General features: G+C 39.5%; 1 protein-coding gene across 7 annotated transcripts in view; it reads right to left on the bottom strand.

Annotated features, from left to right (window-relative positions):
• The window catches only part of LOC117290234 (membrane-associated phosphatidylinositol transfer protein 1-like), a 79,230-nt gene that overhangs the window by 413 nt on the left and 51,143 nt on the right, over positions 1-27,674 (bottom strand). For 4 of the 7 annotated variants that reach the window (XM_033771504.1, XM_033771503.1, XM_033771505.1 and 1 more), the window contains 16 exons: positions 21,687-21,782; positions 18,558-18,635; positions 17,614-17,881; positions 16,584-16,785; positions 15,530-16,112; positions 14,850-15,020; positions 14,179-14,340; positions 13,366-13,526; positions 12,682-12,798; positions 11,788-11,907; positions 11,202-11,350; positions 9,721-9,870; positions 8,355-8,538; positions 6,826-6,954; positions 5,956-6,006; positions 4,418-4,477 (listed from right to left, as the gene is read on the bottom strand). In XM_033771504.1, coding sequence (XP_033627395.1) covers positions 4,418-4,477; positions 5,956-6,006; positions 6,826-6,954; positions 8,355-8,538; positions 9,721-9,870; positions 11,202-11,350; positions 11,788-11,907; positions 12,682-12,798; positions 13,366-13,526; positions 14,179-14,340; positions 14,850-15,020; positions 15,530-16,112; positions 16,584-16,785; positions 17,614-17,881; positions 18,558-18,635; positions 21,687-21,782 — 2,681 coding nt within the window. The remainder of the gene's footprint in view (positions 1-4,417; positions 4,478-5,955; positions 6,007-6,825; positions 6,955-8,354; positions 8,539-9,720; positions 9,871-11,201; positions 11,351-11,787; positions 11,908-12,681; positions 12,799-13,365; positions 13,527-14,178; positions 14,341-14,849; positions 15,021-15,529; positions 16,113-16,583; positions 16,786-17,613; positions 17,882-18,557; positions 18,636-21,686; positions 21,783-27,674) is intronic. The other 3 variants (XM_033771506.1, XM_033771507.1, XM_033771508.1) reach the window with 3 other exon arrangements.

Genomic DNA, 27,674 nt, shown 5'->3' with positions numbered 1-27,674 from the left:
ACAAAAAATCAGGTTCATATCACACTAATCATCCAGATTTATACTTTTGGTTTTAAAAACCCTCTAGTTCCTCCAGCGTTACTAAAAGATTTAATCACACCTGCAAGTGAAAGAAACCAAGTTTGTTTAGTACCGAAAGAAAAGAAGTGGAAAAAATGGTTAATTCTTGAAAGAAGATTTGAAGTTAGAAGCCATGTTGCATGGTATGGTGGTGCATGACTGGGCATAGTGTAGCAGAGCATTGTGTTACCTTTAAACTCCTCTACATTAATTTATACCTTAGGGCCCTGTCACACGAGGCAACTTTTACAGGCAACTTGGAGGCAACCACATTCACTGCACCCTACAGGATCACTTTAGAAGCACATGAACAATTATTCAAACGGTGTCTTACCATATCCAAGAAAGATATGAGAATGCTCCTTCTCCTTGGAGATTGCCTGGAGCTGGTTGCCTGTAACTTGCCTTGTGTGACATGGGCCTTACACTTTACCATCAAACTCTTAAAAGTTAGTAGTAACTCAACTACCACTTAACCAGACTCTTTCTCTTTCTGGAATCAGTTATGCCATGTCCCATGCACAACCCCACTGGCTAAACTATGCACTGCACACCTAATTTAACAGGGATGTCAGAAAACTTGTCCATCGAAAAACGTGACCGTTTGGACAACTCGACAGTTAAGACAACTTGACGGTTCGGACAACTCACCAGATTGTCTATTCAACAGTCAGACAACTCGACGAGACCCAAGAGAACAAAAAACTTGTTTGAGGTTTGCAGAAGATATACAGAAATGCAGGATTTATACAGGAAATTTGTGTAAACATGTCCACAGCCGAAGGACGTGTTGTCTGGGAACACGTCCAACAGAATACCTCACAGCTGTGGTTTGGCTGTGGAGTAGTTTTAACCCATCAACCTGCTGTTGAATCGTGATAACTTTCCTGAAGAAAGGCAACAAGGGATTAGTCAACAACTACCCACTAAGTTCCCATAAAGTACCCAACAAACACCCACCAAGTACCTATCAAGTACCCAACTAGAACCCAACATGCCTCCTTTGAGTTTACCTCACTTATCCATTAACATCACCATCTACCTTCACATTATCACCACTTCCCCCATGCCAAGCTATTTTATCAAACTTTTCCTAGCCACAATAATGAGCCGCCAGTAGTTACTACAAACAGCCTTTGTTTGCAAAAGTATAACCGACATCTCGGACCAAAGCACAACTACATGACACTCCAGCGTGTTAAAGCTACTACCTACGCGCACATAGGCGTAAATATGTTCCAGTATAATGGTATATGACATATGACATTGACCTTAAATAGTGTACACCGTTAAGTACATTGAGCATTTTGAAAGTTTGAAACTGCTATGTTGTGCGATGTGTGCAATATAAAAAACAGCTGCAAAGAATTCCAAGAAAATCTTTTTGATTTTCTTTTGATACAGTCTAAAAAGTTTTGGGACGACTGCTTTGAGTAAAAGAAAATAAAGTGATGTACAGGCAGCTCTAATTCCTGATCTAGAAGTGTGAACAATACAGGGACACATTGCCTTGGATCGGACGAGTTTGTCTGTAAAAAAATGTTTGAAACTGTTTGTTATAAAAAGCATATGGTTAGAAAGATGTTGTAAAAGTAGAATACAATGATATGCACAAATATGCCTCAAACGTGCATGATCGTCGACTAAGACGGTCAGCCATTTATGAGTCAAATTTTTGACTCCCATAAATGGACGACCGTGTTAGTTCGCAAAGTAAAAGGAAAACCACACACTTCCGAGGCATATTTGTGTGTATCATTGTATTCTACTTCTACAACATCTTTCTAACAATATGCATTTTTTACAAACGCTTTTCAAAGACCAACTCGTCCGATCCAAGGCAATGTGTTCCTTTAATTGTAATCTTTGAATGATTATTTCATATTTGATTCTCAATTGCATTCTACCAAAAATGTATGGTGTGGGAGTTGTGTAAATGATGAAATGTTTGAAGAGAAAATGAAATGGAAAAACTATAAACTAAGTTTCATTTTAAATCTTTCTGCAGTCCCGAATAAAATTTTAAGAGATTGTAAGGTTTTTTCCTCTATAATTCTTTTCTCATTTGGCCTTTAGATATTAATTTTTCCAGAAATCATTTATTAAGACATGTAAAATATTGTGTGTAAAATATGAACTTCTCTTTTTTTCTTTTTTTGTAATATTTATGAATTATTATGACCTAACATTTACTTTGTTAAAGTACAGTTAGTTCTTTGAAAAGTTACACAAAAATGTTAATTGAGTGTCTACAAAAGGTTGCCTACATACTACATGAGCCCTTATCAAAACCAGAGAGCTTGAGCTCCAGCATTTATTTAGAAAATGTGTGCGTTCCTTACGGACCTTCAAATAGGAGGTTGAGCCCAGGCGAATCCCAGGGGAGCCCAGGTGGAGCCCAGGTGGATCCCAGGGGAGCCCAGGTGGAGCCCGGGGGAGCCCAGGTGGAACCCAGGGGTAGCCCAGGTGTAACCCAGGAAAAGCCCATTAGTTGCCAAGGAGGAACCCAGGTGGAGCCCAGGTGGAGCCCATGAGTAGCCCAGGCGGAGCCACTAGGAATCCAAGGTGGAACCCAGGGGGAGCCCAGGGGGAGCCCAGGTGGAGCCCAGGGGGAGCCAAGGTGGAACCCAGGGGGCCCAGGGGAGCCCAGGTGGATCCCAGGTGGAGCCCAGGTGGATCCCAGGTGGATCCCAGGTGGAGCCACTAGGAATCCAAGGTGGAACCCAGGGGGAGCCCAGGGGGAGCCCAGGGGGAGCCCAGGTGGAGCCCAGGTGGAGCCCAGGTCGAGCCCAGGTGGAGCCCAGGTGGAGCCCAGGGGGACGTTAGCTGGAGCCTTAGCCGAAGTCATGGTTTCAAAAAGGGCCCTAAGAATGACTTGATGAATAACGTTTATAATGAGCTTTTCTTAGGTTTGTGTCACTTTTTAAAATCAATTTGTTGTTGGTTTGCTGCAATACTCGATAACAAAGCTACCAATCAGTGAGGACAGAAGTAGGGTCCATTGGAAGATTTTTGAAAACAAAATTTAAATAATGAATTTATTCTGATGAAGCAAAGCGATGTTTTTAAATTTTGACATAGTAATAAAAACTAATGAATGTTGATAATTTGAACATAATGCGATATTGATGTTTTTTGGGCACATCGTGTGACTTCAAATCTTCTGATTATAAAGTGATTTTAAAGTCTGTATGATTATATCAGTTAAATTTCAATAGCAATGAAAAATGCTTCTTTGAACTCTACTAGCTACTAAAAAATGTGACCCACTCTGTGAAAATGATTCAGATGACGCCCATTGCATTATTATGTAATGGATTAAAAAAAACAAAAAAACATCAATTTACTTGTAATTCGTTTTTAACAAAAAATTATATATAGGCTAATTTCAAACTACAGCAGGTGTAAATCAGCAGCGCAATACACCCCAAAGCTTAAACATATACCAAATTACTGCTGCTGCTGTGTTCTTTCCAGCCATGCATATAACTCAATTCTTTAAATTGCCAACAACTGACTCATTTTCACAGAGCGGGTCACAATTGGTTCTTTCATGTAAGAGCAATCACTTCTTAGAAGTTACTAATTACACGATGCCCCACCTTGGAGTGGGGGGTAGGAGCAATGTGTCCAAAATAATTTAATACAGTTTCTGGTATGCTTGCTTTGATTTATTTAACATAAGGCATAGCAGTGAGAATGGCGACTAATCAGATGCTACAGATTTACCCTTTGAATCAAGATAAGGTACAGCATCGGTAGTGCCAAACCTCCGCTAGACAGTGTTAGTAATATGCATAGAGTTTTATATAAGAACTAGAGGGCGCACTGGCATATATACACAGCCCGGCATGCACAAAGGCGCTCATTTTCTAAGTATCACTCATCCTATCAACCAATGTCGCAGGTTGCACTTTTCTCATAGACCTTATGCATTGTTCGCGTGATGCGCAAGATGGGTCAATAAAGACCTTCTTTTAACCTCTAGGCCAGTGCGCTCTACATCATGTACATAAGGTCTATACACAAAAGTTTGACAATCTGTAAACCAATGCTGTGCCATATCTTGATTAACGATTCCTCTTTTATTAATTTTGGTTTTACCCATACACACCGATGTTTGTTAGCACCGGATACTCAGTACTCTCCCAAGCTCTGTGAACAAAAATCACAGGCATATTTTTTCTCAGAGCTCGGGGAAAGTACACAGTGTTAACACACAATGGTGTAAGGGAAAAACCAAAACTAATATTCTTCATCCCCGGTGGAAATTTCCATCTTTTAGATTCATATTTTATTTTATTTTTCGTTTATTAATTGTTAATTATTCCAAGCAATCCCAAATAATCTGTCTCACCATGCAGTCCACATCTCGGACATCACCGAGACCATACTGTTCACCGACATTCAAATAATTCTACAACAATGGAGGAGGGAGAGAAAAAGCCAATGGAGTGACAGTTACTAAAACATGATCGGTTCAGTGAGGTTAACGACATGGATTAACGACATTACAGTTTACATCACCTGCCTTGACCTACAAACCACAATTAAGGAATAACCAGCTAAGAAACCTGGGCTCAATTTCATGGCTCGGCTGATACTGTAAGCAAAGAATTGGTGCTTGCAGAAGCAGGGAATATTGCGCTTACATCAAGCGTGATTCCCGGATTAGCCGGGAATTTTGGCTTGTGCGCGAGTGTAGTCCATGCTACTAGGCATTCTATGCCTACACAGCTAGCGCAGAAGTTCGGCGCTTGCACGTAAGCGGAGAATGGCGATCGTAAGCGCATAATCTGGCAGTTAAGCAGAGCCATAAAATTGTGCCCTGATTGTTTGGTGTACTCTGGTCAAGAACTCACCACACATCCCTCAAAAAAGCGTGTTTACAAAAACATCTTTAGTTGTGATTTGACTACACACATCCACTGAGTGCAGAAGGTTTTTTTTTCTCTTGCGGAAACGGGTTACGACAGGTAACCAGCCAAAATGATATTTGCTTTTGTTTTTAGGTTGAAACTTAGTTCCCTTCACTTTTTTGTTAAATAGAAAGCAAGTCCAGTAAAATGTTTTACAGGCTAAATGCAGCAATGATTCCAAGGAAATTTGCTTTATGTTCTGTCTTTGTTCAAATAACTTCCTTCAGATCTTTAACCAGGTTGTAGAAGGAAGCAAAACTATGTAATTTATTTATTTTTTCCATCAACGTTTTCCGAACACAGATCCACATTTTATGTTAAGACCAACTTTAAAGGTATTCAAACACCAAGGTACTCAAATAACGATCCACACCCCCCTCTTAAAAATGGAAATAATAACACAAACCAGTCAGTGTTTAAAATGTTAGATTTCTCAATCCACAACCCTGCCCCCCCCCCCCCCCCCCGAAAAATATACATGCCGTTTAATGTTGTCCTCCCGCAACCCCTCCTAAACAGGGGCCTTTCTCAAACCTCGGCTAAGGCTCAGGCTCTGTCTGCTGATGTTCGAACCATCCCTTGCAAAACACACGCTGTCCAAAAATGTATGAGCCCGAAGCTTAGGGCAGTCCGTTCACGCTGCGATTCCACTGCGTAATGCACCGCGCGGAGCCCAAGCCAGAGCCCAAGCTGGAGACGGAGCCCGAGCCAAGATTTGAGAAAGGCCCAAGATATCTAGAAGAGTGTTATTACACAAAAACGGCACCCACGTTGCTCACAAAAACACTGCAGCATACGAGGAGATTACACCATCTAAGTGCATGAGGGACATCATATATAAGGAAGACAGAGGAGGTAGGTGAGCTAATGTGACAACTACCGTCTAATCTTGGAGAAAGAGAGAGAGGGGGATGGAGGTTAGGGGGTTAGGGGGGAGGGAAAGGGGGAGGGTTAAATCGTTTTGGGGGACGCTCACCGTTGCCTCCTTTTCTGCTATGTCACCTAGGCTGTGCCTTTGTCGTGTACTCTGAGAAATCAAAGATTTGAAATGGGATGTAAAGAGAACAAGACGCAAATGGGCTCCCTATAGGTTAACTTGGAAAATTCCATTCGGGGAAAGGTTGTGGAGACTGTTACGAGTTTCAACGACAACCGGGGCAACTGTTAAGAGCTGTTCAAAAATCAACAACAACAAAATTGTGCAGTAGTCAGAAAGTTTCCTCTAGAAAACATTTGGTCCCATCAACAAGTTGATCAGTAAGTTCATTATGTTCACCTGACCCCTTTACATGAAGAAGGTGCACTGTTCAAACTGGAGGACTGGACTTCCATACTCTAGCTATCTTGATAAATGTACATTGAGCTAAGACGATCATTTAACAAGCAGTTGTGCCCTGGGCCCAATTTCATAGCGCTGCTTAGCGGCCGATTTTGTGCTTACTGTGCAATTTCATAGCCCTGCTAACAGTAAGCACACGAAAAGGCATGCTAACCTTCCGGTACTTATCGCACAAAAATAAATGACGTCACAATGCAAATCCACGGTAAACACGCAATATGGCCGCCCAATTTTTCTGGTAACCTGTGAAATACGCTAAGGCTTAAGCAAATGTTTCTGCTACAGTAAGCACGCAAATTTGGTTATTGTAAAGCTGTGCTATAAAATTGGGCCCTGGTTACCAGCCAAAAAGTAATTTCTATTGTTGTCAGAAGAGTCATACAGTCTTATAACAGCTGAGCGACATTTTTATGCTTAACAGCTACATGAAAATTGGCCCTCAATCCTTCAATAGAAAAATGTAAGACGCAGACACACACACAAGAAGAATGTGATTCTTAGACCTACCTGGGCATGACTTTGGTATTTTTTGGAGACCTTCCCGACGATGTAGATCTGGGAGGGTTGTAAACCGACCGTGGAGTACACCCAGATGTCCTTACTGGAACCATACGCTGCATGGATTACCATCTTGGCCTGTTAGGGTCATAGAGGAAAGGATAAGTTAACTTCTCTCAGTACTTTGCAGTCCTCGGGGAGGCCTCGTGTGCGGGCCTTCCATAGCAAAACAGCCTCACTCCAAAAATGTTGTTTCTTAAAGGCAGTGGACACTATTGGTAATTACTCAAAGTAATTATTAGCATAAAACCTTACTTGGTAACGAGTAATGGTGAGCTGTTGATGGAACACAACATTGTGAGAAACGGCTCCCTCTGAAATAGCATAGTTTTCGAGAAAGAAGTAATTTTCCATGAATTTGATTTTGAGACCTCAGATTTAGAATTTGAGGTCTCAAAACACGCTTTTTTGAGGGGTGTGTGGTGAGTTGTTGACCAGAATTCTGAAAGCACACAACTTCGTGTGACAAGGGTGTTTTTTCTTTCATTATTATCTCGCAACTTCGAGATACACCAAGTGAGAAGACTGATCTTTGACAACTACCAATAGTGTCCAGTAACTTTAAAACTATCATCTCCTTTTTATAGCAAAACAACTTATCTCTGTACTTTCTTTTCTCAAAATGAAATTTGTCAAGTTGGGCTGTTTTTCCATCTCAAGCAAGGGTTGTGCTCTGGCCCTCCTGCCAACCCCACTGCCCCATGTCTGGCATGCCTACCCTGCCGGTCTCGTCACTTCATCAGTAACAGATTTCCGTCGGGTCCCACCAGGAGCAATGCTTATGACAAGGATCATGTTTATGATTTAGAAAATAATGACATCAACTACTTCAACAAGCGTCTAGAAAATCTCTCTGTGACCAGAGATCATAAATGCAAGGGGGTAGTATTTTTTAAGCTTAAAGTTCTGCCAAGTTTGCGAAATGCCAGTCACAGGTGGCCAACATTTTTCCCCAGGTTGAAACAGTTCTCCCAGACTATTTATCAAAATGAAAGAGATGGTGTCGTGGCCGAGTGGATAAGAGCACCGAACTCAAGCTCTGATGCTTCTGTTCAGCAGAGTGTGGGTTCGAATCCAGGTCGTGACACTTGTGTCCCTGAGCAAGACACTAAACTATAATTGCTTCTCTCCACCCAGGGGTAAATGGGTACATGTGAGGGCAGAGATGGTTCTTGTGATTGGTTTAGCCATGTAGCGCATACAATTGTCGCACAGGTTGTATACTCCCCAGGGAGCTGAGATGGTTTAAGGAATGATTTAAGGCCCAGTGACCAGGGGTAATAATGTCGGAAGCGCTTTGAGACACCCCGTGAAAAAGCGCTATATAAAAACCGTGTATTATTATTATTATTATTATTATTATTATTATTATTATTATTATTATTATTATTATTATTATTATTATTATTATTATTATTATTATTATTATTATTATTATTATTATTATTATTATTATTATTATTATTATTATTACAAACCTGTTCCGTCAAGCTCCTAAGATAGTTGGCCTTTTGTCTGAGTGGGTCCGTGGATAAACCATCGATGAAGTACACTATGCCGTGAGGGAAGTTATGCTGGGCCAGCCACGCTACTACCTTCTGTTTCTGCATGCTAGGCCGGGCTGTGATGTAGATGATTAGGTAGTTCAAATCTTGCCAATGTCTGGAAAATAATGAGAGATTCTGATTTATAGATCAGTCTGCAAACTAAATACAAAGTCCAACATTTGAAGGACAAGAACATCTGTGCATTATGGTTTTCTTTTAATTATGGCGCATTGTGGCATTAAAGAGAAAATAAATAATAATAACATGCATTTATATAGCGCTTAATACCAGTTTTTTCCCCGCTGAAACAAGAAGTGAAAGATAACAACAAAAATTACAATTTAAAGTGGGATGAAATAGCACAAACTGAACAGCTTAGATGGATTTAAATAAGTGTGTTTTGAGAGAGGTTTTAAATGAGTCCAGTGAAGTGGAGTCATGGATGTGGACAGGAAGATTGTTCCAGGTGCGTTTTCCATAGGAACACTCAAAGCCCTGGTGTTTCTGATTAGCAGAGTGTGGGTTCAAGTCCCGGTTGTGAGACTTGTGTCCTTTAGCAAGACACTTAACCTTTATTGCCGCGTCCTTTGGATGGGACCTAAAGAAGAAGGTCTGGAGTGTAGCTGTGTGAACTAGTCATGACCTGTGTTATATATATATTTAATGCCCTTTTAGTCATTAGGGAAGTGAAATTTTAAAATTAACAACCTTGTAGCACTGAACCAACAAAATAATGTGGGCCACAATTTTTGCTTCTAAAAAAGAAAATCTATTAAGGGGGATGCTTTTATTTATTTTTATTTCATGTTTTCTATTTTTTTTAATGTTGTTATTACTTATTGTTGTAAAAAACCTGCAGGCGATCCCAAATTTTGTTGATTGCCCGGCAGGTACTGATTTGGAGGGAAAAATCGAGGGAAACCCCTGTGTTTTCATTATTATTGTTGCTGTTGTTGTTGTTGTTGTTGTGGACGGGATGAGAGGGGTAATTACATGTAGTTATTATATAAGATTATAAGAACTACATGTAGAGGGCGCACTGGTGCCGCTTCTTGCACAATTGCGACGGGACTGCAAGGAGACACGTGCGCGCCGTTCTGTAAGCGCGTTGGAGTTTGTGTTTATTGAACACTACGCGATGTTGGTTTTTTTTTCAACTTACACAAGCTAAGCAATGCCTATTTGTCAACTTAGAAAATGGCCGCCTGCGCGCATACCAGGTCGCGTATATAGACCAGTGCGCCCTCTAGTTCTTTTGTATAACTCTATGGGTAATTATAACAATCTGCAGGCTCACCTGACTACATCCACAGCCCCTGCTCTGACCTTGGGATCCCTCCCCATGATGGACACACTGGCAGTAAAGGAACCATCAATGCTGAAGACTACACATTCACATTTAGGTGGCACTATGGCTAGATAGCCCTCGGCTGATGTGTGGTCCCCTCTAAACAAAGAACAAAACCACAGAGAGGAAGACAGTTTATAAATGATCAAGAACAAAAACACAGAGAGGAAGACAGTTTATAAATGATCACCTTGACTAGGACCAAATTTCATAGAGCTGCTAAGCACAAACATTTGCTTAGCATGAAATTTATTCCTTGATAAAAATCAGGATTACCAACCAATTTTCCATTTGTTGCATATTGCTTGTTACTAGTTAACAGCTGTTAACTGCTCATCTTGAAAATCATGTGGAAATTTGGTTGGTAATGCTGTTTTTATCAAGGACGAAATTGCATGCTAAGCAAATGTTTGTGCTTAGCAGCTCTATGAAATTGGGCACTGGTTACTGCTGTCTTTGTAATCAAATACAGCTTAGGTATATTGTGTCACATGTGTAGACTGTGTAATCTGTAACATTAAATGTTTGTAAAAGACCCACAGAGCCTGGAATTCCTGCAGTCACGGTTTGCACGCAGTTCAACAGAAAACAAAATAATAAAAATAACTTTCAATTTTGATTTATTTCTTTTTAAGATATTGCCAAACAATCACAAGGCCGGATGGCCACTTCAAGGTGAGAGCTACAGTTAGTTGATTTGGGCTGTAGACCAAAATTAACTGTCCTGAGGGGCATATTGCCACCTACTCCTGGGACTGAAACAGGAATAAAATCCGGTTCAAACTTCTTGCGAATGTGAAGGTGATACGAATTTTGTCCGTCCCAAATTCGCAACAGTTGAACTGTGATGTTCAACTCCTGCGAAACATTCACTGCGAAAACAGCCAAATGACGTAAAAATTTGCTTCGCATTTGCATTCGCAGGAAGTATGAACCGGCCTTTGCCCTTTCACAGTAAATGAAGCTATAAAGGATTATGTCTCATACTTAAAAAAAAAAAGAAGCTCCACATATAGTGCGGGACAAAGTATTGTAAGAGCGCTCTTCTCAAAATAATTATTAGCATAAAACCTTACTTGGTAACGAGTAATGGGGAGCTGTTGATAGTATAAAACATTGTGAGAAACAGATCCCTCTGAAGTAATGTAGTTTTCAAGAAAGAAGTAATTGTCCACGAATTTGATTTCGAGACCTCAAATTTAGAATTTGAGGTCTCGAAATCAAGCATCTGAAAGCACACAACTTCTTGTGACAAGGTTTTTTTTATTTTTCATTATTATCTCGCAACTTCGACGACCAATTGAACTCAAATTTTCACAGGTTTGTTATTTTATGCATATGTTGAGATACACCAAGTGAGAAGACTGGTCTTTGACAATTACCAATAGTGTCTAGTGTCTTTAAGAAATGGCTAAATGAAGGACACCTACCTGACAACCATCTTGACTGGGTAGATACCCTGGCTGAGTCTACGAGTCTCTGGAATGGTGTAAGTGAGACGGCCGTGGCCGTTGGTGATTTCAGTTGCAAAGTGAACCCACTCTCCAGACGGGGGCTGGGTGACAATGTGGATGTCCACCTAGTGCAGGAAAACAAATAATCACATCATACAAACTACACAAACAAGAGTGGGAAACTTTTGTAAAACGTCCTTTCTAGTGTAACATCACAGCCCAAGTTTTTGCCATTGAGGTTGGAAAACTAAAGATCTTAGAAAACTATAGATCTTAGAGCATGCACCTAATTCAACAGTTAGGACTTGTGCAATGGGTATATGCGAAAAAGGTCAGTGGAACACCATAAATGCGAAAAACCCAGAAAGCTACTGTTTCAAACAATGTTACACCAATATATATATAAAACATAGTGTTGGAAACATAACAACCAATCATGGGGGGTAATTTATTGTTGAAAAGTTTGCAGAAAATGTTGAAAATGTTGAATTTGGTTATACCATCTTTTAACTCGATTAAGAATTTGTTGTTTTTTTCTTCTTCATGACAAGATGTCTCTTACCTTTTCTCCTGTTAATGTCACCATGTCCAAGGAGCTGTACATGAATCTGCCCGGTATCATCTGGGGTGCTCCCTCTAGACAAACCGTGTCTGTACATCTGTGATTGGGATTCACATTTTGCTATGGGTAGAAATCATACATAGTAGCGTTTAAGACATAGTGTTTAAATAGGCAGGCCTCCCTGCTTTACCCCTCAATGGCTCTGTTTTGTCTGCATTTATTTTCTGAGAAAGCTAAATTGTGACCATCCACCACCAATGGGCTGTAAAGTTGACACTTTTACTGTTATGGGCTCAATGCATTTTTGGAGAGAGTGTGTAATCAGCTTCAAAATGATACCATCCACATTTAAATCAGACTTTTCTTGACGAAGTTATGATTTCTCAAAGCCACCTACTTTTTTGTTCAGATTTCTCAAAGATTTCTTGAAAACCCAAACAATTTAATAGGCTCTGCAATGTACAAGTGCGACTTTACAGCCTATTGGTGGTGGATGGTCACAATTTACATCAAACACAAAGAGGTTTCATTTAAGTGTATTTGTTCGTTCTAATTGAGATGCCAATGACTCGCAGAAAAGCGACCTAAATCTCTGTACCAAGAAACCAATAGAGAAAACACAAGGAAGGTAGAAAATTTCAGTTTTAGATGTGACAGGGAAACCTCAGAGAATTATTCCAGGGAAAACCCTTGCATTCAAGTAGGGACTGAAAACCCAATGTATAGTGTCCCCGGCGTGATTCGAACCAGGGTCCTAGAGGTGGAAGGTGAGGAAAGATATCTCTACACCAACCTGACCAATCTGGTATTCCATATAACAGAAATATCACTATTCTATGAGAAAACTCTTCCAGACAATCAAACAATTCAGAAGCTCAGTACAGAATCCTGTACCTTCATTTTGACACTCGTTCTCTTGCGCTGCCATTTCTCCCTGGGATTTGTAGGAACGAATGATGTAGTAGAAGTACCATCTCCTGTGTGTACACTAACGCAGTCATTCTTGAAAATCTGCAAGGGGGTGGGTTTGAAGAATCAATCAAAATGGATTTGTAAATCAGGTCTGGAAATTTGTAGAAGCCTATATCGGTATGAGCCTCAGTCAAAAATGTTGCAAAAGATTTTCTGGTGGGAAGGCTCTTTTGGGAAACTATCCTTCAAAGGTTACATTCAAACTCTTGTGATTTTCACCAAGATGTTGCACTTATCCCCGAGAGTAGGGGGTTTGTCCCAGTGATTCTGGCAGTAGCTGATGATTGCGCAGCACCTTTTTAAACCCTTATAAGGTGGTACATACACGTACATGTAAATGGGTCTCATAATTCAAAACATAAACGTCAAGATACCAATAACCTGCTGTTGCTATTGGTTAAGTACATCGGTTGCCATGGGATAGTACCTTGTTTGCTGCGTGTATAACGTGTCGCATTTGCGCAGCCTTCTAGTAAAAAAATAAGACATATCATGTGAGGCGCTGTCAACCATTTAAAAGGCAGAATCTTTGCAATGGGTGTTATAATAGAACCTTTAGCCGTGTAGTGCAATACATAATCTCTGAGCAATAAAGTCAAGTTTTACCTGTCGGAGAATAAACGCCACCACGTCGGTACTCTCCCAGTAGCTGGTGTGGAATAGATGGGGCAGGGCACCGGTTGGGAATGCCTGGAGTGCCTCGGGACAGTAGAGGGCGTAGTCAAGCCGACTGGCACCCCACCACTTAACACCGATGGACTGTACGACTGTAATGTAGAACAGGGGGGGTCGGGTAAATACAATGAACAGGGGTGACCAGTTTCATTCAAGTTCTTAACTGAGATCACTCATTTCTGTATGATCATTACCATATTCCCAGAAATTGCTACTGCTTGTTTTTACCCAATTTTTGTTGCAGTAAAAGTGGTACTGACACCCCTTACCCTAGCCCTTACCTTAACCCTGGGCGTAGCCCTAGCCCTAACTCTAGCATGTAGGTCACTGGGTGTTACCTGGGAAGATTCTTGGTATTCCATATGCCATGAATATTCATTGAAAAACTAGTTATTTGTGCCTTTGAATGAGGCACTTGACCATAATTGCTCCCAACATGTTGGGGTTCTGCTCTACCAACCAGGCTCCTGGATAGCCCTGCCTATATTCTTACGGACTATGAACGGGGGTAACCCTCATTCAGCCCCAGGAGTAGGTGACAACGTGCCCCTGGTGACAGTTGATTTGTATTGACAGCTGAAATCAGAGGCCGTCTCGCCTCGTGAGTTGGGCGGTACCTCATAAAAACACATACAAAAATAACTTCATTAATTAATCCGGAGGTCGTTGGTTCGAATCCCACTCTAGTCAATTCTTTGTTAAACCCCAAAAATCAAAAATAACTACATGAACACTTTGAAATACCATTTGTAAGAGCAGGGGACATCCCGCACGTCTCCTCGTCCACAATCTCGCTGCAAGTACTGGCGGAGCTCGGCAATCTCCGATGACTCGGGGTGAAGTTACTTGCCGCACAGGCTGACTGAGCCTCCAGGAATAAGATGGTATTGGAGGCTATGGTGTCGACTGTCAATGAAGAAAGGTACATTACAATTACCGATACTCAAAAATATGACAACAGGGTACAAAGTGTGGCAAATTTGATTTAAATGACACTTTTGGTAATTACTCAAAATATATATTAGCATAAAAAACATACTTGGAGCAAAGGAGAGCTGTTGACAGAATAAAACATTGCGAGAAACAATTACTCCCTCTGAAGTAACAAAGATTTTGAGAAAGATGTAATTTCTCATCCAAAATATTTGAATCTAAAAAAGACTCCAGGGTTACCCACTAGGAGCCTGGCTGGTAGAGCAGAATGCTTTATCTGCCTAACTTTTACAAAGCAATTTCAGTCAATAAACGGTCTTGCTCAGGGACATAAGTGTCACCAGCAGGACTCAAATCCACACTCTGCTGAACAGAAACACCAGAGCTTGAGTTGGGTGCTCTTGTCCGCTCGGCCATGACACCCTGATACAGAGAGGGTAACCCTAGGGGGGCGAAAAATAAAAAGTGACAAATCTACTTACCGAGGGCGTTAGAGTGGCCGTCACCGAGGGGGTACTTCTGGTACCTTTCTATGGCCGACGGTGGTAAGAGAGCAAACTTGTGGTTGAGAAGAGGCTCTATCCTCGATGCTGACGGGTCCGTCCGATGGAACAAGTTGAAGAACTGACGGCAGGCTGGTTTGGGCGGTGATACTGGACAAACAAAGAAAATATCTTAGTCAACTGATAAAGTAAAAAAATAATTTACTAACATCTATTAAAGTGTTGCAGTAACCGCTGCAAACACATAGGATTTCGAACTGCCTCTAGCCACTGGGCTAGCTTAATGGTTTAGCAATGCAAAGGTAGTGGGTTCCTATTCTACCAAGGGGATTTGCCTGTGGATTTTGTTCAAAGAACTCAGGAAAGTACAGTGCTAAATACACACCAGTGTAAGGGTAAAAAAATCAAATTGGTTTCTAATTCCCTAGTCAGTTTCCCCTTGTGGTCTATTTTCTTGATAAAAACAAAGTATCAACATAAAAATGCATCAATGTAGAGATGTGAGAACTTTCCACAAATCTAAAATTTACAAAAATTTAGTGCCACCAAATTCCTTACATATTGTATTCCGTTGAGTTGTGGAAACTAAGTGCACGCAGGAGGTCCAGTTGCTGTGAGTCTAAAGTAAAAAAAGGAAACCTGCATCGTACCCTACTTACCCGCTTTACCATCCAGTAAAAGTTTTCTGTGAGCAAGGACAATCCCAAGTGGCGATCCAAAAGTGAAAAACTGCATCACTTCAAAATCCAGCCGGCTAGCCGGGGCGTGTATATAGTCCGATATCATGCTGCTCGCCTGGCTACAAGAGCTTGTCCTTCGCCAGTCGTATCCAGACGCCTGACCCATGGCCGACATCGGCTCATTGGTCAGCGACACCTCCTTGTTGAAGAACACATGGCTGGAGAATTGTTTGAGTCGCTCCGCCTGGCTGGGCGACGGCGTGGTCTCACTGCGGCTGCGTACCACCACGTCATCCTGCATGGCCTGCAGGTCGCTGCTACTCAGGCTGAGACGCTTGGAGGAGGAGTCCAGGCTCTCAGAGCCGAGACGCTCCATGCACCTGGAGCTTGAGGCACATCTGTGTGGAGGCTGAGGGTGGTAGGTTTCCACAGAGCTTGACGGGGAGGAGAGGGCGTCGGAGAGGTTGGCGGGGCTGCTGGTGTTGCTGTTACAGACGGTGCCGCCGCGGCACAGTGCGTCGTAGCCGAGGATGGCTCCCATACAATCAGCAACAACACAAACCTGTGTCAGATACAAATAAAGGAGTTAAATAAAGTTGTGGTTTTAAAAATACAAATCCTGATAGACTCTGGTAGCAAACTTTGGAACTTCTAAAAGCCTGAACCTACTGTAAACCAAATTCAATAGATAAAACTCTTTGCACATCAAATGAAGAAAAACAATTAAAAGAAGATTTGAAACAATATGTTTTTTTTCTTGTAACCCAAAGATTAATAAAACGTATGGTTTTTTTTGGGGGGGTGGGGGGGGGGTAAAGGTGATTAATGGCAATAATGGTGAGAGGAGCTGTTTTTTACTGCGTGATTATGACCTTGGTTGGTGGATGGCCGCCATTGGCAAGGCCCTTTAGCACCAGCCAGCCACCAACCAAGATCATTACCATACACTGCTAGCTATTGTCTAAGAAAATTACCAAGGTTAAAAACAAAAACTCTGAGAACAAGCACTGTGTGAAAAATGATTACTACTGACCTGTCCATCAAAGCCGTGGCCAGCCTCTGACCTGAGAAACTCTGTGTACACCTTGTTCATGTTGTTGATAGTCATCGAAACCAGATCAGGATAATCTGGGGACGATGCTGCGAGTATTGGAAGCGCCCCCAGTGGTATGAATTCACCATTGCTGGAAGGCGGTTTGATTTCGGGGGAGATGTCGTTGCCGTACGGACTAAGGCTGTTGGTCGAATTTGTTTTAAGCAATGATTAATGATAAACACTTATCAAGCATGATATTTAGCCCTTTGAAATAAAAGTAGGAAAATTTACAAGGGCTGATCTACATGTAAACATGGTTTAGGCTTTAACATACTTTTTTACAATGACTGTATCAATGCGCTTTACACTAGTGCCCTGGTCATTGGGCCAGCACCATTCCTTTAATCTTTTTCAGCTTCCTGGGAGTATGCAACTCCGAGCAACCGAAGTCCTCCAGAGAGCTTTTTTATAAACAATATCAACCTCTACCCTCGCAGGTACCTATCCATACCCATGGTTGAACAGAAGCAACTATAGTAGATTATCTTGCTCAACTCGGACCTGAACACACGCTCCGATGACTTATAACCGCCAGAACTTGAATTCGATGCTCTAAACCCCTTGACCATGACACCCTATGGTTAAATACCATAAAGTTCCAATCCTTTAGACCACTGGACTGTACCGTCCCCCAAACTAATCTATAGCCTCTTTAAAGCAGTTCCCATTCCCTCAGATATCTGTAGGGATTTAATGGGTCATAGGTGGCTATAAGGACATAGAAACCAACCTCGTTCCCAGGGGAGATTGATCTCACCGCGCCATTTTTTCCCAGCATGCGTTGCTTGCTCATAACCCTGGGAATTAAAATGTGCTAGAATGAGGCCTGTGGACGATCCACACTACGTACACGCTTAAGTATGGTAACGCGTTGTCTCTCGTCTCAGTACATTCTTACCATGGGTTATTGACAAGAGGCATAGTGACAGTGCACTGCCCATCGCAGCGAGGCTACATAGAAACATACCTTGTCATAAGTGCCATGGCTTCAAAACACGTCGAGGGGCACGGCACCAGTCTAATCACTGTCCTCCCCAGCGCGATGGGGAAGTGCGCCCTCACCACAGCATCGAAGGCTATTTTGAAGGTATTAACGTCACTGGTCTTGGCCCCTAACTCCTGCATGCCATCCAGTATGTTACCACCATGCAGGATAAGAATGAGAACGCTGACGTCACTGATAAGAGGGGTTGTGGTTGCCGGGGCAGAGAGAGGCGGTTGAGGAATCGAGTCCCCTGAAAGAAAGATGTACAGTAGTGGAGACGTTCAGTTATTTGGTAATACGGTAACAAAAGTTTTGTTAGCGGATTATCTGCACGGCAATTGTAAGACAAGGTCCCAATTTCATAGAGCTGCACAAGCACAAAAAGTAGCTAAGCAAACCAAAATTATGCTTACCAGAATAAGGTTACCAGCCAAAATACCATGTCACATGTAACATTTGTGACTCGCAACCTGCACATTTTTACTGAGCAGAAAATCTTTAAGCAAAATTGTCTGCTATGAAGTTTTGCCTGGGTGTAATTTCTTAAAGCTGCTTAAGCACAAAACTTTGTCACAGAACTCGGGTAAGTACTGAGTATACAGTGCTAACACACAACGGTGTGGGTAAAAACCAAAATGGATATTCTTTATCCCCGATGCAAATTTAACATCTTGCTAATTAATTGCTAAGCACAGTTCAATTATGTTTACCAGTAAAGTGTTACCGGCCAAAATACAATGTCATATGAACTGTTTTGCGACTGGTATCCTGCTTAACATTGCTAAGCAGACACTTTTGAAGCATGATTGTCTGCTTTCAGCATCTCAAACGAAATTGGCAAATTCCCAATGGAGCTAATTTGCTAAGCACAGTGCTTAGTAATCATTTAGGCACGTCATGAGTTTTTATTATAAAAAAGCCCGTACCTTCTGCTAGTACTGCGTGGTTGAGGGCTTCTAATGAGCTCCATTGGGAGAGTGCCCTCGGCTCCTCTTCTGTCATATCTACAGGACAATCAAATAAAATCAGGGAAAAAAACAATGTTTGTCATCAACCAAATTCAAGAAACTCAGAAACACTACATTTTTTTTTAGGGCCAAATCCCCAGCATCTCCATCCTTATTCTGTTATAAACAAAATAAATGATTGACAAATGTTTGATGCCATGATGAGGAGTGTAGTTTGTTCACTGAATAATTAAGTTGTCACACTGGTGTACCAATTGTCCAAAATATATAAATTGTGGAAATTATTCCTTGTATTTGAATAATTTTTGAGTAAAATTAATTCAATTTCAATGTGCAATTCTCAATGTGTAAATTTAAGGGAGTGGCTTAACTATTCCACATACTTTTTATATTTCTTTTATTACCAATTTGCCTTCTATTTAATTTCACATTTTTAATTTATGTAAAATTGTTGTAATTCAGCCTTTGTGCTGCGCGGACAGTTTTTTAATAAACCATTTTATCTATCTATCTATCTATCTAATTCGGAATCGTTCGTTGCGAACTTGTGACTTCAAAATTCGCATTGCATTAGCAGGGAGTATGAACTGAACTTTGGACTATAGTTTCTGAAATTGACTGCTCACAAATTTAATGTTTTAAAGCAATGAGGTTTGTTTTCAGAGAGAAGTTACATTAATAATTAAAGCAAATTTGTATACAAATCTGACAAAGCGGCGAAGGTTTCAGCGGATGGTCGAAACCCACCAAAACACAAAGCGTATCTACCACTTCAAGATCGCTATTTGATAGGCAATTAGAAAATAATCTCGAGTAATATTGCTCCAGCAATCCCAAGCAATCTTCCACAAAGGTAATTATGTGCACTCACACGTAATAAATCTGAACAATAATTGTGTTCTATTAAAGGATTTGTGTACTTTTTGTAACACAAAAAAATGTCCACAGATTTACATTAAACTTACACCGTTTGTTAGATAAAGATAATGATAGTAGAAAGCATACCTTAAAATGTTAGTTGCTGAGGTGCTGTAGTTTTTGAGAAATGAGTAAAACGATGTCATGAAAAGACGTTTTCACATGCTAAAATAATTTTCGTCTCATGATCACTGAGACGAAAATTATTTTCATGACATTGTTTTACTCATTGCTCAAAAACTACAGCACCTCAGCAAGTAAAATTTTCAGGGAAGCTTTCTACTATCGTTATCTTCTACCCCTGTGTAAGTTTAGTGTAAATCTGTGGACATTTTGTTTTTTGTCCTACAAAAAGTACATAGACCCTTTAAAGCCATTGATATTGTCAGCCTAGCTGAGGACAGTCTGCAGCAATGTGTATTAATGGTTTTTAAACCATTAATACACATTACTGTATAAGCAGCACTCACACAGTATAGATTTTTTTTCTGTGAGCTTTAAAATTTCATTTTCATTATTTAGTAATAGTATCTTGTTGGTTTTGATTTTTTGAACAGAGTTGGAGGCTAAAAAAAAATAAACCTAAACGAATAAAACCCCAAACTGCAATAACATCACATTCTAAATATAATTTCTAATTGCTATATTTTGTTTCTAAACAACAATCTGAATGTTTAACTAACGCACTAATGGGAGTTTTGGACGGCCCTTTTTCACAGTTCTCGCCAGTAGTGCGCGTGCTCAGGGAGGCTTTTGGATGGTCCTTTTGGATGTTTGTGCGCATTCAGATCCAGTAGTGCAATACCGAGCATTTTTCCTGCTGCCATCATCTCAAAAGTCTCCCATCGCAGTTTCTCTGGTTTGAAATTTCCCCGCACAGTGCAGACGTTATAGTCAGTCAATACTTCACATTTTGTAAGACAAGGTCACTCCGTCGACGTATGAAAGATTGATCCAATGTTATTTAGAGCATTGTATTGATCTTAGGCCAGTCTCTCAGAGCTAAAATGTAACCACATTTCGCTTCCCCCCTCTATCAACAGCAAGCTTCTAGCTACAGATCTAGGCCCAATTTCATAAAGCCTTTTAGCACAAAAATTTGCTTAGCATGAAATTTCTTCCTTGATAAAAACAAGATTATCGACCAAATTTTTGTTTGTTGCATATTTCTTGTTACTGGCATTCAGCTATTGTTTGCTTATCCTGAAAATCACATGGAAATTTGGTTGGTAATCCTGTTTTTATTAAGGAAGAAATTTCATGCTAAGCAAATTTTTGTGCTTACAGGCTTTATGAAATTGAGCCCTAGTAGCCAATTATTGGTTTTCTTCTCTTGGTACAGTCTGTATTTGTCTACGAACTGCCTTCCTTTTTGTCAATGTTTCTCAGAAAATTCATTAAAAAAAATCTCAGCCAGTCTATCACTGCCGAAATGTAACCACATTCGGTTTGGGTTTTATCAACAGCAAGCTTTCAGCTACAGATTTATTTGCTAATTACTGTTTTTTTCTCTCTCTTGTTTTATGTTTTTATAGTTTGTATTTGTCTATAAAATGCAAGCTCTTTTTTCAATGTTTCTTAGAAATTACTGGGTGTTTTTTTTCTCTCTCTTGTTTTCTGTTTTTATAGTTTGTATTTGTCTATAAAATGCAAGCTCTTTTTCAATGTTTCTTAGAAATTACTAGGTTTTTTTTGTTTCTCTTGTTTTATGTTTTTATAGTTTGTATTTGTCTGTAAAATGCAAGCCTATTTTTTCCAAAGTTTCTTAGAAAATTCATAAAAACAATTGATCTCAACCAGTACCTCTCACTGCTAAAATGTTACCAAATTCATCTTGGGTTCTGTTAAAACAAGTTTCTAGCTACAGATTTATTATCCAATAACTGTTTTTTCTTCTCTTAAAAAAAAATGTTTTCTAGTCAAAGTTTCTCAGAAAGTGTTTTGTTTTTTTACATTGAGTAACCACGCGATAAGCTCCCGCGTCACGCATTTAAACTATGTTTAAACACTTTTTACTGTGTTTATATCAACCATGTTTATAACACCCAATCAGAATGGATAAACTGTCTGAGGTATCTATGAATGATCAATTAAACTCTGACCACATAAAATCTCCGTGCATTTGAGGGACACCTATTGGTAAAACTAAAATGTGAGATTTCTTCTTACCCTGGGCATCGAAGAATTCATCTTCGGAGCTATCGGAATCCTGCTGTATGCTGTTCATTCGCCACTGTGCAAACATCTCACTGTTATTATTTGATCCTGTGAACAGACAAGAAGACAGTTTAATAATAATAACAATAGTAACAAAAATAACAATAATAATAATTTAGTTATGATTCTGACCACTGTTGGGACAAGAGCACCGAATTCAAACTCGGTGTTGTTTCTGATCAGCAGAGTGTGGGTTCGAATCCCCCAGTCGTGACACTTGTGTCCATTGCTTTGTCCTTCGGATGGGACGTAAAGCCATTGGTCCTATGTGTTGTGTAACGCATGTAAAAGAACCCCAGTGCACTTATCGAAAAGAGAAAAGGTTCTCCCTGTTATCCTGGTTTGATCGGCAGCATATTGCACCACAGCACCTTGTAAACCATTAAGCTTTAAAGCCATTGGACACTTTCAGTAAACAGTATTGTCCAAGGCTGACACTTTGTGTATCACAACTTCTATATAAAATAACAAACCTGTGAAAGTTTAGGCTCAATCGGTCATCGGAGTCAGGAGAAAATAACGGGAAAACCCAACCTTGTTTCCGCACATTTCGCCGTGTCATGACATGTGTTTAAAATAAATCCGTAATTCTCGATATCGAGAATTGATATTGTTTTAATGTTTTCTCAAAAAGTACAGCATTTTATGGGATAAAATTTCAAGAGAAGTCTTTCACAATTACCTTCTGTAAACCCGGTAAGTTATTTGTAAATCTGTGAACTTTTAATTTTTTTTCTGTACTGAAAGTGTCCAATGGCTTTAAAGGAAAAAGTCTCATACTTCAAAAACATAGCCCACAAACATGTACCTTGCAGGAAAAAATACTGGGCGCTTTGATATGCCCCTAGGGGTGTGATGTTGCACGGTACAAGAACCTAGTATTATTATTATTATTATAACTTCATTTCACACTTTAGTAGACTTAAAGACACTGGACACCTTTGGAAATTACCAAAGACCCGTCTTGATCTCAACATACGCATAAAATAACAAACCTGTGAGAATTTGAACTCAATTGGTCGTTGAAGTTGCAAGATAATAATGGAAGAAAAAACACCCTTGTCACACAAAGTGCTTTCAGATGCTTGATTTTGGGACCTCAAAATCTAACTCTGAGATCTTGAAATTAAATTCAAATATTTTAGTGGAAAATTACTTCTTTCTCGAAAACTACATTACCTCAGAGGGAGCCGTTTCTCACAATGTTTTATAGTACCAACAGCTCTCCATTGCCTGTTACCAAGTAAGTTTTTAAGCTAACAATTATTTTGAGTAATTACCAAAAGTGTCCACTGCCTTTAACAAAAATGAAAATATCTACTGGCTATATAATTTAGATTCAGAAATAAACCTGCATGCTCCCTTTAAAGTGTCGGTATTAGTGGCATCTTTAAATTACTGATGAAGAGATTGCACCTGAAATGCCAGTGGCAGATTTGGCCAAACAACAACAGCCAATTCCAATGGTATCTGGAAATCTGCCACATTAACATCAGAAGGTTTTTGACCTTGAGTAAACAATCAAAGTATCAGGGGCCGATATTATAGCGTTATAGCGATATTATTGGACACTATTGGTCATTACTCAAAATAGTTATAGCATAAAACCTTTCTTGATTACGAGTAATGGAGAGAGGTTGATAGTATGAAACAGTGTGAGAAACAGCTCCCTCTGAAGTGATTCCACGAATTTGATTTCGAGACCTCAGATTTAGCAGTTGAGGTCCCGAAATCAAGCATCTGAAAGCACACAACTTCGTGTGACTATGGTGCGACAAGGGTGTTTTTTTTTCTTTCCTATATTAATATCTCGCAACTTCGAAGACCGATTGAGCTCAAATTTTCACAGGTTTGTTATTTTATGCATATGTTGAGATACACCAACTGTGAAGACTAGTCTTTGACAATTACCAATAGTTATATTGTCCAGTGTAACGGTAAGCACATTTTGAGCTTTCTATAGCAGAAAAATTCACGTATTTCACAGGTTAGCAAGAAAAATTAAGCGGCAGGCTTACGCATTCATCATAAAGTAAGCACCAAAAGGTTAGCATGCTTTTCGGTTAGCAGCGCTTAATGTAATAAAATAAAACAAAATAAAATAAATAAATAAATTAATTAATTATTGAATTAAAACAACTTAATTTTTTATTATTATTTTTTTATCAAAAAGAAAAACTTGATTTCAGAGAAAAAAAAATCACAGACGCCATAATGTAGGCACTCAAGGTGCTGGATTTGAATACTGAAGTCAAAACTACGTCTGCAAGTGTTCACTTATTTCTACCGAAAACTGAAACTAGGAATCAACGATGAAGCTTCACAGAACTTAACCACACAAATGAAAACAAAATGTTATAGGATCTGTGTATATTTTTGGTGGACTGGGGTAAGCTATCGCCAAGTAACCCGGCACCCTGATCACTTTCTTCCCTCTTCTATTTATCTCCCTCTCTCTCATATATACCTCTCGTCTGCTCTTTGCTTTCTCAGAAAAACCCACCCCGAGTTCCGAGTTGAAAAGTGTAATTAGATTGCAATGAAAAGATTGCCTGTAATTTACGATGAGCATGTCTAGGCATTCGTGTAGCTCTCTTTTCTGCTGTGTGTGTGTGTATCTCGATTGGTAGATGGGCACGTGCGGCTCGTGCATGCACAGTTGGTGCGAGAGAAATTGATAACAATGTAGTGAGACGAATATGAGGCTGACTTTGGAATTTCATTTGTCTCGTCTGCTTCTGCCAAGAAAATTTAATTAGGCATTGTGGGTAAATTGTCTGGTCGGAGGAACAGAGGACATCTCAGGCCCTTTTTCTAGGATTTCAGAAAACTTCCTGTGAAAATGTAAATGTCTGTGATAATAAGACATGCAAAATAAAATTACATGTATATGTATTTTTTATTATTATTTTTTTTGCGCAAAATATTTGTCTGTGAAAGCAGTCCTGATATTTCAATTCAAAGGTTATAATGGACAAAGTTCCTGTTACTTTTTGGGAGCCTTTTAAACATGGAATTTCATTAGACTTATTGTTGTCATTCATTTTTGTTATGAGAAAATTTTACACAAAGTGTTGATGATTATTAATGTCACCATAATAGCCAGTTATTAATTCATTTATTTATTAATCGATCGGCTGGGAGAATTATACTCAGTAACTTGGTAACGAGTAATGGAGAGAGAGGTTGATAGTATAAAACATTGTGAGAAACGTCTCTCTCTAAAGTAACATAGTTTTCGAGAAAGAAATAATTTTCCACAAATTTGATTTCGATACCTCAGATTTAGAACTTGAGGTCTCGAAATCAACCATCTAAACGCACACAACTTCATGTGACAAGGGTGTTTTTCTTTCATTATTATCTCGCAAGTTAGATGACCGAATGAGCTCAAATTTTCACAGGTTTGTTATTTTATGCATATGTTGAGATACACCAACTGTGAAGGCTAGTCTTTGACAATTACCAATAGTGTCCACTGCCTTTAATATTTGAATGCGAAATTACTTCTTTATAAAAAAGTATGTCACTTCAGGAGGGAGCCGTTTCTCACAATATTTTACACAATCAACAGCTCTCCATTGCTCGTTACCAGGTAAGTTTTTTTTGCTAACAATTATCTTGATCAATTGCCAATAGTGTCCATTGCCCTTAATGAAGTGACTGGACTGAATGATTGGTGACAGATTGTGTTAATTAAATTGGTGGGTCTCTGGACCATCCCAGTCAACAGAGATATCACACAGTTAAAAAGATCTCACACTAAGTATATATAGCATGGTTTGCTCTTGGCTTCCTCAGTGACTGGCCAGTTGAACCATTTAGCTTGTTTTTTTCAAAGGGGTTAAGTATAGACGATGTGACCTGTGACATCACATGTTTACAAAAGAGCCACCAAGCCTGGACTTCCTGCAGGCACTATTTGTACACAGCCTAATGGAAGAAAACATAAAATCTTAACTGGAGATTGCACTGTCCAATTCTTATCAACTTTTGATATGATGAAAGGGGGCATCTCAAAACTTGTCCAGCTTTTACTTTCATAACTCTTGGATTTAAGTGGAAATTATAACACAAAATGTAAACTTTCCCATAGGACCAGTGCAGTAGCTTGCCTGCCATAATAGTCAAAGCATGTACAAGGTCACACTTATTGTAAACAAAGTTCACATGGTCTATACCTTTGATTAATGCATAGAGCAAGGTCCTTATTCTTTGGTTTTATGGAACCATTCAATAACCAAGTCTGAACATTATCAATTTGATCCTTGACAAGTAACATATAGGTAGGGGACTTATCAGCAAAGTCACTTACATGTACACAAATATCAATATCTTTCAACTCCTTGATTATTGGGCCAATTATTGGAAAAATTAACCCTAAGGTTAAAATAAATGGGTGACACAAGGCCAATTAGTGATGCACTCCTGAGGCTGTTTCGATTAGACCTTCCTCAATGGATAGACCTTCCTCCATAGATAGACCTGGGCCCAATTTCATAGAGCTGCTAAGCACACAAATTATGCTTAGCATGACATTTTTGCCTTGATAAAAACATGATTACCAACCAAATTTCCTCGTGATTTTCAGGATAAGCAAACAACAGCTGAATATCAAAAACAACCAATAATGAAAAAAATGAAAATTTTGTTGAAAACCTGTTTTAATCAAGGCAGAAATGTCATGCTAAGCAAATTTTTGTGCTTAGCAGTTCTATGAAATTGGGCCCAGGACACACCATGCAGACCTGAAGAAACCAGTTCCATTTTTTCTTCAGAAACCACATTGGCGATTATTGTATTCATGATTGATTTTGTTTATGTTTTAACTTATTTATTTTTAATTTATTTACTTATTCATTTTTATTTAATTTTCAATGGGAAGCCTTGGGGCATCCGATTGTATTAACAATCGATTTCACAAAAATAAACCAGATTGCAGATTAGGGCTTAAAGCAAAGATGAACACCAAGTAGAAAATATTCGGAAAACTTCAGAAACATTTTGCCCCACAGTTTTGAAAAATCCTGGGGAGGGGACCTCTTTGACTGCTATGATTCAAACATATTTGAAGATTTCAGAGGGTTCGACGCCATATCTGCAGAGAGTTGGTGTCACCACACTGAGCGACAGACATTCATGATCCACTTTCCCATCACCGGTAGAAATTTATCACATTTTGTTAAAAAGACGACACCATTCCACACCTACTAATTGTTTTTGTTCTAAACACGTACATGTGTTGTACATACATGTATGAACATTATTTACTGTCCACTCATGCAATGCAATTTTCAAGCAGAAGTGAAATAGAAACCAGTTAAGCTGGTAGAGAAAAAAACACACAATATATTCATGGAGCTGCTTCAAAGCACAAAAAGTGGCTCACTAGAAAAAGGTTACCTGGCAAACTACCTTGTCATTAGCTACCATATTTGTGAATGTAAAAGATGTTAAATTCTCATCGGGGATAAAGAATACTAACTTTGGTTTTACCCTAACACCGATGTGTGAAAGCACTGTATACTAAGTCCCGAGTCCTGTGAACAAAATTTCACAAATATTACTCGGTTGGGATTCGAACCAACGACCCTTGCAATTCTAGAGCACTGCCTTACCAAACTATGTTTTGACAGCGAGATTTTATTTGCATTTATTTCTTTTGAACTGGTCACCCACAACTTTGAGGGGGAAAACAATTGCTATTTTTAACATTGACTTTTTATGAATTGCCCCTTCCCGGTAAATGAGATAAGTGAAACAAAAATAAATGTTGTTGAATTTAAAGACCGTACTCTTTCCATCAAAACCTAATGATGTACAAATGTAATAAGCGTTTAATATTTGTCTACCAGACTTTGATTGTCACACTTTTAACAGCCGGCAGACTGATCTATTGATCAAGTGTGCAAACAATCCATCAACAATAAAGCCAAAACT

This window comes from Asterias rubens, chromosome 5 (genome assembly GCF_902459465.1).
Source record: "Asterias rubens chromosome 5, eAstRub1.3, whole genome shotgun sequence".
NCBI lineage: Eukaryota > Metazoa > Echinodermata > Asteroidea > Forcipulatida > Asteriidae > Asterias > Asterias rubens.
Note: the sequence above shows the minus strand (reverse complement) of the source record. Positions and strands in the feature narration are given on the sequence as shown.